The sequence below is a fragment of the Salmo salar genome, chromosome ssa26 (assembly GCF_905237065.1).
Source record: "Salmo salar chromosome ssa26, Ssal_v3.1, whole genome shotgun sequence".
NCBI classification, from domain to species: Eukaryota; Metazoa; Chordata; class Actinopteri; order Salmoniformes; family Salmonidae; genus Salmo; species Salmo salar.
The window spans coordinates 2,782,129-2,800,734 of record NC_059467.1 but is presented as its reverse complement, the minus strand read 5'-3'; the positions used below and the strand labels follow the sequence as shown (position 1 = coordinate 2,800,734).

The following is an 18,606-nucleotide window of genomic DNA, read 5'->3' as shown; positions in this document are numbered from 1 at the left end:
CCCGGTCAAACTGAACAATCGGGGGAGAAGGGCCTTGGTCAGGGGAGGTGACCAAGAACCTGATGGTCACTCTGACGGAGCTCCATAGTTCCTCTGTGGAGATGGGAGAACCTTCCAGAAGGACAACCATCTCTGCAGCACTCAACTAAATCAGGCCTATATGGTAGAGTGGCCAGACAGAAACCACTCCTCAGTAAAAAGCACATGACAGTCTCATTGGAGTTTGCCAAATGGCACCTAATGGAATCTCAGACCTTGAGAAACAAGATAATCTGGTCTGATGAAACCAAGATTGAACTCTTTGGCCTGGATGCCAAGAGTCACGTCTGAAGGAAACCTGGCACCATTCCTACGGTGAAGCACGTTGGTGGCAGCATCATGCTGTAGGGGTGTTTTCAGCAGCAGGTCTGGGAGAGTCAGGATTGAGGGAAAGATGAACGGAGAAAAGTACAGAGAGATCCTTGATGAAAATGCTCCAGAGCGCTTAGGACCTCAGACTGGAGCAAAGGTTCATCTTCCAACAGGACAACGACCCTAAGTACACAGCCAAGACAACGCAGGAGTGGCTTTGTGACAAGTCTCTGAATGTCCTTGAGTGGCCCAGAACCCGATCGAACATAGAGAAATAGCTGTGCAGCGACGCTCCCCATCCAACCTGACAGAGCTTGAGGGGATTTGCAAAGAAGAATGGAAGAAACCCCCCAAATACAGGTGTGCCAAGCTTGTAGCGTCATACCCAAGGATACCTTTTTTTAGACAATTTTCTAAACACATGTTTTTGCTTTGTCATTATGTGGTATTGTGTGTAGATTGATGAGGAAAAAGATAATTTAATCAATTTTAGATTAAGGCTGTAACGGAACAAAATATGGAAAAAGTCAAGGGGTCTGAATACTTTCTGAAGGCGCTGTATACTACTAAAAGCTTATCCAGACTTTTCAATAGATTTGAAACAACTGAGAATGGCAAATGGTGGTACCAGAGGTAGTCCTAGTTCCAATGCAAGGTTTCCCTTGTAAAATAGATTTTATATCTCAATGGGAGTTTCCTGATAAATTAAAACCTGTTAGGGCTAGGGGGCAGCATTGACACGGCTGGATAAAAAACATACCCGATTTAATCTGGTTACCACTCCTACTCAGTAACTAGAATATGCATATACTTATTACATATGGATAGAAAACACCCTAAATTTTCTAAAACTGTTTGAATGGTGTCTGTGAGTATAACAGAACTCAAATGGCAGGTCAAAACCTGAGAGATTCCTTTACAGGAAGTGGCCTGTCTGACCATTTCTGGAACTTCTTTGCCATCTCTATCATTTACTAAGGATCTCTGCTCTAACGTGACACTTCCCACGTCTTCCATAGGCTCTCATAGCCCGGGAAAAAGAGAATGTCGTCATTCCAGCCCCAGGCTGAAACACATTATCGCCTTTCTCAAGTGGCCCATCAAGAGACACTAGCTTATGCGCGTGACCCCGACCGCCCCCGCCTTTGGGATTTTTTCCTCTGTTTGCCGAAAAGGAGATTCCCTGTCGGAATATTATCGCTTTTCTACGAGAAAAATGACGTAAAAATTGATTTTAAACAGCGGTTGACATGCTTCGACGTACGGCAATGGAATACTTTGAATTTTATTGTCAGGAATTGCGCCAAGCGCGCGACACTTCTTTACTATTTCGGATAGTGTCTGGAACGCATACGAACAAAACGCCGCTATTCGGATATAACGATGGATTATTTTGGACCAAACCAACATTTGTTATTGAAGTAGACGTCCTGGGTGTGCATTCTGACGAAGACAACAAAAGGTAATGACATTTTTATAATAGTAAATATGATTATGGTGAGTGCTAAACTTGCCGGGTGTCTAAATAGCGAGCCCGTGATGCCTGGGCTATGTACTTAGAATATTGCAAAATGTGCTTTCACCAAAAGCTATTTTAAAATCGGACATATCGAGTGCATAGAGGAGGTCTGTATCTATAATTCTTAAAATAATTGTTGTGCTTTTTGTGAACGTTTATCGTGAGTAATTTAGTAAAATGTTAGCGAATTCCCCGTAAGTTTGCGGGGGTATGCTAGTTCTGAACGTCACATGCTAATGTAAAAAGCTGGTTTTTGATATAAATATGAACTTGATTGAACAAAACATGCATGTATTGTATAACATAATGTCCTAGGGTTGTCATCTGATGAAGATCATCAAAGGTGAGTGCTGCATTTAGCTGTCTTCTGGGTTTTGGTGACATTATATGCTGGCTTGAAAAATGGGTGTCTGATTATTTCTGGCTTGGTACTCTGCTGACATAATCTAATGTTTTGCTTTCGTTGTAAAGCCTTTTTGAAATCGGACAGTGTGGTTAGATTAACGAGAGTCTTATCTTTAAATGGCTGTAAAATAGTCATATGTTTGAGAAATTGAAGTAATAGGATTTTGAAGATTTTGAAAATCGCGCCACAGGCTGGCAGTGGCTGTTACGTAGGTGGGACGAATTCGTCCCGCCGGTCCCATAGAGGTTAAAGGTTCAATAAATAAATGCCCCACTCACTCTTAGTGACACAGTGCTCCGCTGGCAACAGCCGCTTCTTCATCAAGCCCTGTAGCACCGAGCGCACTGACGGCCTGTGGACCAGCTGGAGCACAAACAGGTGAGACTGCAGGTAGCGAGGGCGAGGGGTAGAGAGGAGAGAGACAGCGAAATAGATGTTTAGGATTAGAGATTATCAGTGCAATAGTGAACACTCTACATAGAGGGCAACAGCTTTGACTGTGCCTCAATGTTAACTGTGATGTGACACTTGCAGAAGAGTTGGTTACAATGGTGAGACTCCATTCAACAGAGTGTGGGTGTGCGCTGCAGGACACTTACACAACAGCAGGCTGTGACCGTGATCTGGATGGTGTTCCTCCCAGGCTGACATACTTGCTTCAGGTACAGGGGCTTGTGGGAAGTCTTGTTGTCGCCACGCTGGATGGTGAGGGGCGTGGCGTTAACGCTCACCTGCACCGACGCCGGCCAGTTGGTGTTCATCTGGCGGTCCTCGTGGTGGTAACACTTAAACTGGAGCTCCAAGTCCGGCCTGCGTACGGTACACACATGCACCCACACACACCAAATCATCTACAACAGCAATATATTAGTATAGCATGGTTTAGTTAAGCAATAAGACCCGAGGGGGTGTGGTACTGTATATGGCCAATATACCACGGCTAAGGGCTGTTCTTAGCACGACACAAAGTGGAGTGCTAGGACACAGTCCTTAGCCGTGGTATATTGGCCATATATCACAAACCCCCTGAGGTCCTTATTGTTATTATAAACTGGTTACCAACATAATTAGAGCAATAAAAACAAATGTTCTGTCATACCCATGGTATACGGCCTGATATACCACGGCTTTCAGCCAATCAGCATTCAGGGCTCGAACCACCCAGTTTATAATACAGTATATTACAGAATAGTATAGTATAGCATAGCACAGTACAATCCAATATATAAAATGAAAAGCAGCAGAGCTTGAACCTCATCATGAGGGTCTTGTAGACGGAGTCGCGCAGCTGGAAGACGTGGTTGCTGACAGCCAGGTTGTGCTCCAGGCGGAAGGGTTCCAGCACCACGCCATCTCGTACAGGGAAGGTCAACCGCAGGTCATCGCTGGGGTTACCTGTTGAGCAAAGCCAGGCGGAATCAATCAGCCACCATGTCTCGTTGTTAGACCATCCAAACACACACAACACTAGTTTCTCTGTTTTCTGGAGGCACATAGCCTTACTTGCGTAAGTGCAGAGAAATGATGAAAACAAAGACTACGCTAACCACGTTTCCATCCACAGTTTTTATGCGAGTAATGTCATACCATATAAAAATTAATCACGACAGTTGTGATGGATACAGGAAGTTTCGGTACAAAAGTATAAATACCGATAGATAATTTGTTCGTTCGACATGGTGGGATCTTTTTGTGTCCGTAAAATTAATTATGCGAGAAATGGCGGTGGAAACGCATCAATGCGCAAATACCAAATATTGATATAATAACCATCATATTGAAGTAAACTTGAAATCACACGATGACATGGTGTGTGGTCCTCCCACTACGACTCAGGAAAACATGCAGTTTAAATTAAGCTACATATGAAATAAATTATGATGAACTGAAAGTGCATGGTATGAGCTTGATGCTCCTTCCAATAAATGCTGAGGGTCTTATTCTGGTGACATGATGATCGATGCTTGACTGCCGATTAAAAAAATATACATAATCTTATCCATAATCTCATAATGTAGACTAGCCTACCCGCACTGTATCTGAGTCATGGCTAGACAGAATCCTGTTTTTGTCAAATTAATGTCAAAAGTAGATTTTTTTGCATTTTAACATGACGTTAATTAGTCAAAAGCTAGATCACTTCTAGCCATTACCCTGTATCTGCGAGCTGCTGGCTAAAGCACACGTGCCAAGACCAGAGTAGGCACATTTTCTATTTAAAGCAACAGTTTTTGTGACAACACATAGAACATTAGGAAGAAAAAAAACGTAAGCCAAAAATGCACATTGTATGCACTACGTCATCACGCACAGTCAGTTTGGTGGAAACACACCACCGGTGGGGAAAATTGACCTATTTTCTTTATGTAGATTTTTGAATATTTGCATGAAAATCTGTCGCCAATTGGATGGAAGCCTAGATGATCGTGGACTTCAAGAAACAACAGAGGGAGCACCCCCTATCCACATTGACGGGACAGCAGTGAAGAAGGTGGAAAGCTTCAAGTTCTTCGGCGTACACATCACTGACAAACTGGAATGGTCCACCCACAGACAGTGTGGTGAAGAAGGTGCAACAGCACCTCTTCAACCTCAGGAGGCTGAAGAAATTTGGCTTGTCACCTAAAACCCTCACAAACTTTTACAGATGCACAATCGAGAGCATCTTTTGGTGCTGTATCACCTCCTGGTACGGCAATTGCGACGCCGCAACCGCAAGGCTCTCCGGAGGGTGATGCGATATGCCCAACACATCACCGGGGGCAAACTACCTGCCCTCAAGGACACCTACAGTACCCGATGTCACAGGAAGGCCAAAAAGCTCATCAAGGACAACAACCACAAGCGCCACTGCCTGTTCCTCCCGTAATCATCCAGAAGGCGAGCTCAGTACAGGTACGTCAATGCTGGGACCGAGAGACTGAAAAACAGCTTCTATCTCAAGGCCATCAGACTGGCCACTTTAATAAATGGAACACTAGTCACTTTAATAATGTTTACATATTTTGCATTACCCATCTCATTTGTATATACTGTATCCGGTACTATTCTACTGTATCATATTCCATGCCGCTCTGACATTGCTCATCCATACATTTGTATATTCTTAATTCCATTCCTTTACTAGATTTGTGTATATTGGGTATATATTGTGTAACTTTTAGATATTACTGCACTGTCGGAGCTAGAAGCACAAGCAATTCGCTTCACCCACAATAACATCTGCTAAACACGTGTATGTGACCAATAAAATATAATTTGATTTAGCTACTGAGAGACAAGGGATTTCCAAAGCAAATTCTGTGTACGAGTGTGTCGTGTTTGAGGTTTACCTGTGGGGAGTGGTGGGGGTAGGGAGTTTGTGTTTGGCTTGATGTCAGGCAGGAAAGCTGGCTTGACGTCTTGGCCAGGAGACATGTAGGGGGGCACCGCACTGCCTGGGGTTATGGGAGGGGTGGGGTTTCCAAGAAGGGGAGAGCTTGGATAACCAGGCATCGCCCTGCCCGGCTGGGACACAAAGAGAATGAGAGTAGGGTTAGGTTGCTGTACTTGGAGGACTCAAAATAGCAGTAATGTGCTGTGCTTTGAGATGTTGGCATTCAGAGGCAACGTAGGTCTACATCTCTACACACAAAAACAAGCCTGGTCCCAAATCTGTTTGTGCCGTCTTTCCAACTCCTACAGCCATTGGCAAGACAGCACAAACTGATCTGGGACCATGTTACACAAAAACATAATGAAGGTGGAATGAGTTCTCTCTCTCTGTCTCACCCCATTGACTGCAGTCTGGTTGAAGGTGTTGTAAACTCCACCGACTCCCCCAGCTGCTAGTGCATTTAGTGTGTTGCCCTGTCCGTTGAACTGCTCCGACTGAAAGGTAAATCGCACAACACTGGTTTGTGCTCTGGACTCTAGTTTGGGTATTATTACAGTAGCCAGCCAGGGCATACACACACACATAGGAGGGAGGGTGTGAAAACAGCACAGCCCACCAGGCTGTGTAACAGACAGACAGGAATAGGCGTTCGACAGATAGTGACACTGGATAGCGTTACCTTGTAGTACTGTCCTGGGTGGGCTGGTCCCGAGGGGTACTGGCCCATGTTGCCCTGCTGCATGGGCATCTTGTGGCCTTGGTAGGAGGGGGAGGTGGCTGAGCGCTGGGGTCCCAGGCCCCCGTGGTACTGGATGGGCTGCCCAGGGTAGGGCCCCTGACCAGGAGCAGGGCCAGCCATGCCTGGACCATACTGCTGCCCGGGAAAGCCCTGAGGGAGACACACAGAGGGGGCAAAATGGAACAGAGATATGTGTTGACCTCAAAACAAAACTGGGCACACAATTATATTTCTGGAATGATGAGGATACAAACAAATGAAAGCTATAATGTCACTGAGATTAACCTCACCAAATAAGGAAGTTGAGCTTACTTGAATTCTAAGCTCGCGAAATTACACTTTGATACCCAGCATTAATTGGAGGCGTTTACTTGCTAAAATGTGAAGTGACACCTGGCTATTATAAGAGAATGGCCCATTTTGGTGAAGTTGGACAGCGTAACCAAAAACAACTACATTAACGGCAAACTCCATATCAAGCTTAATATTATAATTCACATGGTATATTTTTTACTTATGGCTGTCAGTCTACAAATTGTTTGCATTAGAAAGTATGTGAAGTCATTCGCCGGGAGAGACTCACCTCAGCGTTGTATGGGCGTTTGAGTCCCTGCTGTGGCCTGGGTGGTCCATGCTGAGCCCCGGGGTAGCCTGGGTGCTGGGGCATCCTCTGACCTTGAGGGGCACCGTACATGGGCCCCATGGACGGGGGACGAGCGGGACCCATCCCTGCCGGGGACATGCCAGGGGGACCTCTGGGGCCCGAGTGTTGCATGAACTGTGTGTTGTAGCCCGCACCGCCACCCATCTGAAAAGTTCTCTAGGTTAGTGTGGGCATGACATGGTGGATGAGATAAAGGAAACAGAAGTAACTTTGATGTTCTCTGTTTTCCCAGGGTTACATGGTTATAATAACGTATATTTATGTCCATATTGAGCAGTGTTGCAAAGTTGAATAACTTCCCTCTGTTAAACATGACATCAGCCACTCACTCCTATAGCCAGTAGGGGGTGCAGTATCCACTCAGACCAACAGAGGCCACCATTTTGGTTGGATGTTTCTGCACAATACATGAGTCTGACAGGCAACTCCAATTAGGTGTTTATGTCGCAACCCCTGGCTTGTGGTCATCTGAGACAATAGTACTACTATAGCAGACAGTATGCACTACAGAGTTGGATTAATTTGCCCCAAGACTCTGATCTTGGGTCAGTTTAGCATTTCCCCCTGTAATTGTTAAGGTTAGGATTTGGGGGAAGGCAAGCTGATCCTAGATCTGTACCTATGGAAAAATTCACTAGAGCATGTACTACATTGCCCTCCCTAACTCCTTCCTTACCTGGCCATAGTTCATCTCCTGATTCTGCTTCTCCTGGATAGCAGCAACCGTTGCCGTGGCTGTGGCCGTTGCTGTGGCAGCCGCTGCAGCCACCGCTGCCGCCGCCGCCTGGGTGAAGTCGGTTTGAGGGCGGATGCCGTGAGGGGGCATGCCCATAGACCCCCCTCCGTTATTGGGGTAACTGAGGGGACAGAGAAATGGTTGTTTCAAAATAAACCAACCTGAAAATAGTGTGACTCCAGTATTTCACACAGGTACATTTTCCCCCAGTAAAACAGTAACTGTTCCGTATAAACAGAAACCATCATCCTCTTGGCTACTATACAAACACTACAGGAGGACTACTATACAACATGTATGTCTGGCAGCTAATTCATTCGGTTTTGGTTTGGACACTTGTCCCTTGTGCTCGGAGGGAACAGTTCCAGCTATTCAAAAATGAATGGTGTATTGAGATTAGTGTCACCCTGAATGTTAATCGATTTAGTTTTGCAGTGCACCACTCAGGATTAAATAGCCTACTAGTCGACTGAATCCACAATGGTATGAGAGGGGATGGCAAAAGGAAACTGCTGTTAATGGGTGAGTCAGAGACAGGTCTCACTAAAAGGAAACGGTTGCAGCCAAGAAGATGGACGAGGAGCTCTGACACTATCCAGCCTTCACATACTGGAGTGGGCAGAGGCATATTGCCAACACGGGTATGTGTGTGTGGGGGAGATGTTGACTCCCTTAATCTTTGCCTCCAAATCTCTCCTCTCCTTCTCCTCGAGGTAATTCCACATAAATGAGCGGAGATAAAAACACGTGGCCTGGGCTATATCGGTCGGTCGGTCTGTCTGTCGCTTACCTGCCCACGTATCCAGGCCCGGCGGGGTATCCCCCATTGCCCCTGCCGTACACGCCCTGCTGCATGTAGCCTTTGTTGGGCTCCGGGTAGCCCTGTTGACCCATAAACTGCTGGCCCATCCCAGGGCTATGGCCGGGAATCATGTTGCCCCCGCCAGAGTTCCCACCTGGACCCATCGGGTTCCCACCCAGGACCTGAGGGGGAGGAGAAACAAACAGAGTGTTTACGAGGTGAATCACTATCAACCTAGTTCTAATATGATTCACCCCAATGATTCTTGTACTTTGGAATGTTGATGTATCGCCTGTGGAGGAAAGGAAGGGAGGGTGACATTATATTCCAGCTGTATGTAGCATCCCAAGTGGGTCCAGGTTGAAAGTAGTGCACTACATAGGGTATAGGGTGCCATTTGGGATGCACTCTTAATGTTTGCTTTCGTGGGGTCACGGGTGTATCCATACCTGGCTGGGTGAAGGATTGGTTACCCCCCACACTGTGGTTACCACAGACAGGGAGCCTGCCGGCTGATTGCTGCCTTGCTGCCAGGACACAGGGTCATAAGGGTAGGAGCCGTCACTGAGGAGGAGGAGAGACAGAGATTACTGACTGGAGAATTGGGTCGTGGCCAACACTTCCTCTGTGGCCCTTCAGGGACCTCAACTATGGGTTAAGGCGGATAAGTCCATGGAGCTTTGAGCGGATGCTGGAGCTTTGCTGAGTCAGGAGAGAAATATGGACATGTATTTATACATGTAAGCAACATGCATGCCTGAAGATTCTGGCTTTGCTATAGCCCGTGCATATTTAAAAATCTGTGCTGGGCATGTGTGCCGCTTGTGCTTTACTCAGTGGATTTGCCTGTGCATGTCAATCACATTATCACACGACACTGCACCATGTCTCCATGGAGACAAAGCCGTCACCTAGATACGGGTAAAAGTAGCAGTGCCAAGAGAGAAGTTACGTGTGTGACTCATACTGGATAAAACAGGACTGCTCTAGTTATTCCTGTTTGCTTTCCATAATCAGCCTTGCAGCGCACATCTTGTTGAGTCTGGCACACAGGCACAGCATGGTTTCTGTTATTTTGGCCCAAAAAAAAAAAAGAAAAGTCCATAAATAAAACTGTTGCAGGCAAAAATGACTGGGAGAAAAAAAAAAATTCAATCCCATTGCAAAATAATGCTTATATTCATTGATGGAAATACCAGTCAGTGGAAATACATTTGACCATCATGAGCATCAGTCTATAGGTTAATTTGCATAATTTTGTGGAATTAAATTGGCCTGTGTGTATTTTCATTAGTCATCATGCATCTTATTTATCCAACACAACTGTCACACACGCACAACATACAGAGTTCATCAGCTGGTTGCTGCTGGAGTAAACATGCTTTTATAAGCCCATTCATTGCGCAATAATTCTAAATGCGTGTGTTAAACACAGTTTTGGTGCACAGTTAAAAAAGCTATTTTATTTATTTATTTCTCAAACAGGCTATTGAAGCGCGCCCCCCATTCACAATTCAAGTGCAGGCAACAGGCTATCAGCGCGTCATCCACCACTTTACAATGTGAGCTGGAGGCAGTATGCATTTTAAAAACATTGTTTGAAACCTATATGTTTTATTTCATTTAAATGAGGCATGTCTTACCTTCATTCAAAGTAGCCTATAGGCAAAACCCGACCATAAAACGTGGAGGCAATTATTTTATAAAGACTTTATAGGCGGCGCGTGAGTTTCAAGTTTGGGGAAGCTAACAATTTATCCTACCATTTCTTCCGTTTTACGTGCCAGTTATGATTTTCATATGCACGTTTTAATGGAACAATTTCATTTCAATTATAACGTTTTCGTTTCTCAAAATCATTGTCACATGGTTAATCATAAAAATCTGAATTAAAATGATAAAAAATCTAAAAGTTAAGTCAACTAATGCGAGGTCACCAACATATTGATACACCATGATCCATTGGCGCATAAAGAAATGAGCGCATGGAACTAGGCCTATAAATTCCACTGCTCTTTCACACCGAGGATTGGTGATTATCGAGGGAGATTGTTGGAAAGATTTTTCAAATAGCTTACATTGAAAAACTATAGTTTTAATATATTATCATTCGCAATGGATGTAAAAAAGTAAAAATAAAAAATACACTTTCCTACATTTCCACGGAGCAGGCCAGGTACTTCTATGCATGCTCAGGCGCGCACGCTCCCTCAACATTATTAGGAGAGAGAAACCAGACACATGCTCATTGATCACATCGAGCACTCCAAACAAAAAGGGAATTTAAAGTGTAGCAGTTTGTGAACTCCGCACTCCAAGACCTCTCCACTCCAAGAATGAGAACGGTAAATGACAGTAATTAATGTAACCAAATGGCAAGGACTAACGGTACATTTACTACTGGTGACATATGTAATAGGGAATTGATCATATAAAATAAAAAGGGCAAACAATTCACACAATGAATGTTTAAGAATTCGCGGGAGACTGATGAGCCATTCTGGAGAGACTGGCCTTCACCTCACACCCCTCCGCTTCTTATTGTCTCAAAATGTTTAATTATACTCAAGACACATTATCTTCACACATATTTGTTATGCTTTTCACTGACAGCTAGGCCTATTGCCACGCGCTGCCCAAATTGGCATAAGCCTATGAGAGCTTCTGATTTGAAACAATACAAAGCAAAATATGACATTTTTTGTTACTAATGATCCTTGTTCCTCTGTGGCTAAGTCATGTTTTCTGGTGAAGTATTTAAATGATTTAATTTATTTCTGTATAGACAGGACTAATTACATAATTTTGTGAAACGTATTTCTATCTCTCTTGCTCTTTTGGTTTTCATATCAACTTTCATTTTTTTCCAGAAGCCAAAAGTCGTCTTGTTTTGCACGCTTTGTACAAAATAAAATGCAGTACAACAGGATATTTCTAAACATAGTTCTTTATTAGCAAGCTATAACTGGCATGTTCGAATGTCTAATACCATGATCAACCGAATATGACCTCACCACCTGGGTGGTCTTAACCAATCATAGCGTAGTATGATACGGCTGTAAAATGCATCCAATTACAATTCAGTAGGTTTACACATATGAATATTACTTCCCCTTCTTTTAAAAGAAAAATGTACAACATATTCTAAGCGTTTCTTTTGAATACATGCTCTGTAGTTTGAACTGTACACTGCTCCTTCTGCGGTGTGGACGTGATATGAATGTTCAGTGTCAGCTGGCTGGATGAAGACTGCTGGCTTCCAGTGGCCATGCTCCTGGATTCTAACTGACTCTGTCGTTCAGTGGTGGCAGTGTTCTCGCTGACCTGTCATAGTTGTCTCTGTGCACGTTTTTCATGCATTTCTTTGTAGCTGACGACCTTAGGTTGCAGCTGCTGGTTAGTGCTGGGAAGGTTTGAGCGAAGTCTGCGGCTCATCAACAGCTGGGCTGGTGATTTGAAGTTGTCAACTGGAGTGTTGAGGTATTCAAGGAGACTGAGGTAGGGGTCTCTCTTGTCTGCTTTTGCTTTGTCCATGAGTGATTTAGCAATCTGCACAGATTTTTCAGCAAGGCCATTCATTTGAGGGTAATGCGGGCTTGTGGTGACATGTGTGAACTCCCATGCTTTTGTGAAGGATTCAAACTCATTTGATTTGTAACAGGGGCCATTGTCAGATATAAAAGTCTCTAAAAATGCCATGCCTGGCAAGGATTGCTTTCAGCTTGTGTATCACAGCTGCAGATGTGGTGCTGTGAAGCTTGTCGAGTTCGAAGTATCTGCTGTAGTAGTCCACTGTTACGATGTAGTCCTCGTTGTTCCAGGTGAACAGATCGGTTGCCACGACCTGCCAGGGTTGGTCTGGGATACAGTGAGGTAACATTGGCTCTGGTGATTGAGGAGCATCGTTGAAGACATGTGGGGCATTTACTAACAATGTCCTCTGTTTGCACATTCCGTGCCAAAACAAAATGTCCCGCGTGCTCTCTGTTTGCACTTTTCCATGCCCATGTGTCCAGCATGGATTTTTTGGTCAAAATCTCTTCTCTGAGAATGGTAGGAATGATGATTTTCTCTCCTTTGAGAGAACCATCGTGATGAACTATCATCACGATGGTTCCAGAACTCTGAGACACTCAGAGGGGATTTTCTCCTCTCCTCAGGCCATCCATCCTGTATGACTTTCCTCAGCTGTGTGAGTTGTGAGTCCTTTTCTGTTTCTGCTCAGCTCTCCTTCAGTTTTGTGTCACTAACTGGTAAGTTGTTGTACACAGTGTGCACTTGCATGTCCATGCCTTCACTGAGGCTGCGGTCCTTGTAGGTAAGAAACTTCCTGGAGAGTGTGTCTGCGACAGGGATGTCTTTGCCTGGACGGTGAGTGATTGTGAAGTCGTATTTTTGTAGTTGAAGGATCATTCTCTGTAGCCTTGGCCGTGCTGCGGCTAGTGGTTTCCTCATGATTGACTCGAGGGGCTTGTGGTCAGATTTCACAATGACTTGTCGTCCATATACGTACTGATGGAAACGCTTACATCCGAACAGAATGGTGTACAGCCCCTTTTCGATTTGAGCGTAGTTCATTTCACAGTCAGTGATTTGAAAGCGTAGCCGATGGGCTTTCCTTCTTGCAGTAGCACTGCACCTAGTCCATACTTCAACGCGTCCACTTGGAGTCTGAGCTCTTTGTTGGGGTCGTAGTAGGTAATGTTGGTAGGATAGACCCTGGCCTCTGTCCAAACAAACCAGACTGAAGTGAGGGTTATATCAGCACAAAACTGTGTTGAGTAAGCTACGTTGGAGTGAGAGGTGGTGACATTTTTGCCTTGTGTGGGTGTACTTTGTCATTCAAATAAAAACTTTACTGTCACACTCTTTTCTCAACTCCCACGTTTAGCCAGCCATCCTCAAAAGAAGATCACTTTATCGGTCAGTTCATCTCGACTCTCCCTTGCCTCCTTGACAGAAATTCACAGAATGGATGTATTTCTGGGCCCGTATTCACAAAGCATCTCAGAGTATGACCAAGGATCAGTTTTGTGTTTTAAATCATAATGAATAAGAGGGGGGGACCTGATCCTAGATCAGCACTCCTACTCTGAGACATGTGAATACAGACCCTGAAAGTCACAGCCATTCTTCTAAACTACAAAACCACATCAAAGCTTAATCATCCTTATCGAATGGAGAGGGAGGAGAGATGGGCTGGCTATCTGGCTGGGTGGGTAGTTGTTACACACCTGTGTGGATTAGGAGGTAGGCCAGGTTTCATTGAGTTCATGGGGTTCATTGGAAGGACGTTGGGATCAGCAGAGAGCCCCACAACTCCTCAACCAGCAGACAGCCTGAAAACAAAAGAACACGTGGTTTAGACATGAGGCCAACTATTAAGATAGCAGTCTACTGTACCGTTGGAGAATAGACAGGAACATTTGTCATTTCATTTGCATATTCAGAAAGTCTTTAATTATAAGAGGAGAAACTACCAAAACAATGATCGGCAGAGCATCCTACCAGAGCTACCAGAGGGGCACTACTGAGAAAAATTAACATAGGCCTACCGCCCAATGTTGTTGTTACGTATACAGTACCTTCAGCAAGTATTCACACCCCTGGACTTTTTCCACATTTTGTTGTGTTACAGCCTGAATTTAAAATGGTTTACATTTATATTTATCACTGGCCTACACACAATACCCCATAATGTCAAAGTGGACTTCAGTTTTTCGAAATGTTTCCAAATTAATAAAAAATAACAAGCTCTAATGTCTTGAGTCAATAAGTATTCAACCCCTTTGTTATGGCAAGACTAAATAAGTTCAGGAGTAAAAATGTGCTTAACATGACGCATAATAATTTGCATGGACTCACTCTGTGTGCAATAACAGTGTTTAACCTCTCTAGGGTAGGGAGCAGTATTTTCACATCCGGATAAAAAACGTACCCGATTTAATCTGGTTATTACTACTGCCCAGAAACTAGAATATGCATATAATTGTTTGATTTGGATAGAAAACACCCTAAAGTTTCTAAAACTGTTTGAATGGTGTCTGTGAGTATAACAGAACTCATATGGCAGGCCAAAACCTGAGAAGATTCTGTACAGGAAGTGCCCTCTCTGACCATTTCTTGGCCTTCTATACCCTCTTTATCGAAAACAGAGGATCTCTGCTGTAACGTGACACTTTCTAAGGCTCCCATAGGCTCTCAGAAGGCGCCAGAACGTTGAATGATGACTTTGCAGCCCCTGGCTGAAAAACAGTAGCGCATTTGGATAGTGGTCGATCTGAGAACAATGAGACGGGGGTCGCGCGTGCACGTGAAGAGTCCATTTTACATTTTCAGTCTTTGAACGAAAAAGACGTCTCCTGGTCGGAATATTATCGCTATTTTACGAGAAAAATCGCATAAAAATTGATTTTAAACAGCGTTTGATATGCTTCGAAGTATGGTAATGGGATATTTTGACATTTTTTGTCACGACATGCGTCCGCGCGTCACCGTTCGGATAGTGTCTTGAATGCAAGAACAAAACAGAGGATATTTGAACATAACTATGGATTATTTTGAACCAAAACAACATTTGTGGATGAAGTAGAAGTCCTGGGAGTGCCTTCTGACGAAGAACAGCAAAGGTAATCCAATTTTTCTTATAGTAATTCTGAGTTTAGTGAACGCCAAACTTGGTGGGTGTCAAATTAGCTAGCCCGTGATGGCGAGCTATCTACTCAGAATATTGCAAAATGTGCTTTTGCCGAAAAGCTATTTTAAAATCTGACACCGCGATTGCATAAAGGAGTTCTGTATCTATAATTCTTTAAATAATTTAATGTTTTTTGTGAATGTTTATCGTGAGTAATTTAGTAAATTCACCGGAAGTTTTCGGTATGTTTGCTAGTTCTGAACGTCACATGCTAATGTAAAAAGCTGTTTTTTGATATAAATATGAACTTGATTGAACAAAACATGCATGTATTGTATAACATAATGTCCTAGGAGTGTTATCTGATGAAGATCAAAGGTTAGTGCTGCATTTAGCTGTGGTTTTGGTTTTTGTGACATTATATGCTAGCTTGAAAAATGGGTGTGTGATTATTTCTGGCTGGGTACTCTCCTCACAATCTAATGTTTTGCTTTTGTTGTAAAGCCTTTTTGAAATCGGACAATGTGGTTAGATAAAGGAGCGTCTTTAAAATGGTGTAAAATAGTCATATGTTTGAGAAATTGAAGTAATAGCATTTTTAAGGTATTTGAATATCGCGCCACTCTATTCCACTGGCTGTTGACTAGGTGGGACGATTTCGTCCCACATACCCTAGAGAGGTTAACATGATTTTTGAAAGACTTCCTCATCTCTGTACCCCACACATACAACTATCTGTAAGATCACTCAGTTGAGCAGTGACTATCAAACACAGATTTAACCACAAAGACCAGGGATGTTTTAGAATGCCTTGCAAAAAGGGCAACCTACAGTGGCAAGAAAAAGTATGTGAACCCTTTGGAATTACATGGATTTCTGCATAAATTAGTCAAAACTAAATGAGTTTTCCAAAAGCTAATTGGAGTCAGCTAACCTGGAGTCCAATCAATGAAACGAAATTTGAGATTTTTTGGTTAGATCTGCCCTGCCCTATAAAAAACACTCACAAAATGTGGAGTTTGCTATTCACATGAAGCATTGCCTGATGTGAACCATGCCACAAACAAAAGAGATCTCAGAAGACCTAAGATTATGGGCATGGGTCCTCAGATGCTCAAAAGGTTCTACAGCTGCACCAGAGAGCATCCTGACTGGTTGCATCACTGCCTGGCCTCCGACCGCAAGGCACCACAGAGGGTAGCACGAACGGCCCAGTACATCACTGGGGCCAAGCTTCCTGTCAAAGACTCCAGCCAACCTAGTCATAGACTGTTCTCTCTGCTACCGCACGGCAAGTGGTACCGGAGCACCAAGGCTAAGTCCAAGAGGCTTCTAAACAGCTTCTACCCTGAAGCCATAAGACTCCTGAACATCTAGCCAAATGGCTACCCAGACTATTTGCATTGCCCCCCCCCCCTCTCTCTTTACACCACTGCTACTTTCAGTTGTCATCTATGCATAGTCACTTTAATAAATCTACCTACATGTACATGCTACCTCAACTAACCGGTGCCCCCACACATTGACTCTGTATTGGTACCCCCCTGTATATAGTCTCACTATTGTTATTTTACTGCTGCTCTTTAATTACTTGTTACTTTTCACTCTTATTCTTATCCGTATTTTTTTGAAACTGCATTGTTGGTTAAGGACTCGTAAGTAAGCATTTCACTGCAAGGTTGTTGTATTCGGCACATGCAACTAATACAATTTGTTTAAGAATTGTTGACTTGCATAAACCTAGAAAGGGTTACAAAAGTATATCTAAAAGCCTTGATGTTCATCAGTCTATGGTAAGACAAATTGTCTATAAATGGAGAAAGTTCAGCCCTGTCGCTACTCTCCCTAGGAGTGGCCGTCCTGCAAAGATGACTGCAAGAGCACAGTGCAGAATGCTCATTGAGGTTAAGAAGAATCCTAGAGTGTCAGCTAAAGACTTACAGAACTCTCTGGAACATGTTAACATATGTTGACGAGTCTACGATACGTAAAACACTAAACAAGAATGGTGTGCATGGGAGGACAACACAGAAGAAGCCACTGCTGTCCAAAAAAAACATTGCTGCACATGTGAAATTCGCAAAAGAGCACCTGGATGTTCCACAGCGCTTCTGGCAAAATATTCTGTGGACAGATGAAACAGTTGAGTTGTTTGGAAGGAACACACAACACTATGTGTGGAGGAAAAAAGCACAGCATACCAACATCAAAACCTCATCCCAACTGTAAAGTATGGTGGAGGGAGCATCATGGTTTGGGGCTGCTTTGCTGCCTCAGGGCCTGGACAGCTTGCTATCATTGACAGAAAAACGAATTCCCAAGTTTATCAAGACATTTTGCAGGAGAATGTAAGGCTATCTGTCCGCCAATTGAAGCTCAACAGAAGTTGGGTGATGCAACATGACAACGACCCAAAACACAGAAGTAAAATCAACAATAGAATAGCGTCAACAGAAGAAAATACGCCTTCTGGAGTGGCCCAGTCAGAGTGCTGACCTCAACCTGATTTAAAATGTGGCATGACCTCAAGAGCTGTTCACACCAGACATGCTAAGAATATTGCTGAACAAACAGTTGTGTAAAGATGAATGGTCCAAAATTCCTCCTGACCATTGTGCAGGTCTGATCTGAAACTACAGAAAACGTTTGGTTGATTTTATTGCTGCCAAGGGTTCACATACTTTTCCCACCCTACACTGTGAATGTTTACACAGTGTGTTCAATAAAGACATGAAAACGTGTAATTGTTTGTTATTAGTTTAAGCAGACTGTGTTTGTCTATTGTTGTGACTTAGATGAAGATCAGATAACATTTTGACAATTTATGCAGAAATCCAGGTAATTCCAAAGGGTTCACATACGTTTTCTTGCCACTGTATTTGTAGATAAAAAAAAATAAAAAGCAGACATTGAATATCCTTTTGAGCATGGTGAAGTTATTAATTACACTTTGGATGGTGTATCAACACATCCAGTCACCACAAAGATACAGGCGTCCTTCCTAACTCAGCTGCCGGAGAGGAAGGAAACTGCTCAGGGATTTCACCATGAGGCCAATGGTGACTTAAAAACAGTTACAGAGTTGTGATAGGAGAAAACTGAGGATGGATCAACAACATTGTAGTTACTCCACAATACTAACCTAAATTGACAGAGTGAAAAGAAGGAAGCCTGTACAGAATACAAATATTCCAAAACATGCAGCTTGTTTGCAACAAGTCACGAAAGTAATACTGCAAAAAATGTGGCAAAGCAATACTTTTTTTGTCCTGAATACAAAAGTGTTATGTTTGGGGCAAATCCAATACAACATTAGTGAACGACCGGCTCAAATCTATCTTTCATGCTGGAAAAACTCCCCAGTCCATAATGATTA

At 43.5% G+C, this 18,606-nt stretch overlaps 1 protein-coding gene across 3 annotated transcripts in view; it reads right to left on the bottom strand.

Moving 5' to 3' along the window:
* Nucleotides 1–18,606, bottom strand: part of LOC106587026 (zinc finger MIZ domain-containing protein 2) — a 92,315-nt gene that overhangs the window by 34,077 nt on the left and 39,632 nt on the right. For 2 of the 3 annotated variants that reach the window (XM_014174871.2, XM_014174872.2), the window contains exons 2-12: nt 13,828–13,932; nt 9,043–9,157; nt 8,582–8,775; nt 7,732–7,912; nt 6,975–7,199; nt 6,332–6,541; nt 6,048–6,146; nt 5,609–5,783; nt 3,530–3,671; nt 2,876–3,086; nt 2,555–2,660 (exon numbers count right to left, since the gene is read on the bottom strand). In XM_014174871.2, coding sequence (XP_014030346.1) covers nt 2,555–2,660; nt 2,876–3,086; nt 3,530–3,671; nt 5,609–5,783; nt 6,048–6,146; nt 6,332–6,541; nt 6,975–7,199; nt 7,732–7,912; nt 8,582–8,775; nt 9,043–9,157; nt 13,828–13,877 — 1,708 coding nt within the window. In that variant the 5' untranslated portion in view covers nt 13,878–13,932. The remainder of the gene's footprint in view (nt 1–2,554; nt 2,661–2,875; nt 3,087–3,529; nt 3,672–5,608; nt 5,784–6,047; nt 6,147–6,331; nt 6,542–6,974; nt 7,200–7,731; nt 7,913–8,581; nt 8,776–9,042; nt 9,158–13,827; nt 13,933–18,606) is intronic. The other variant, XM_014174873.2, reaches the window with a different exon arrangement.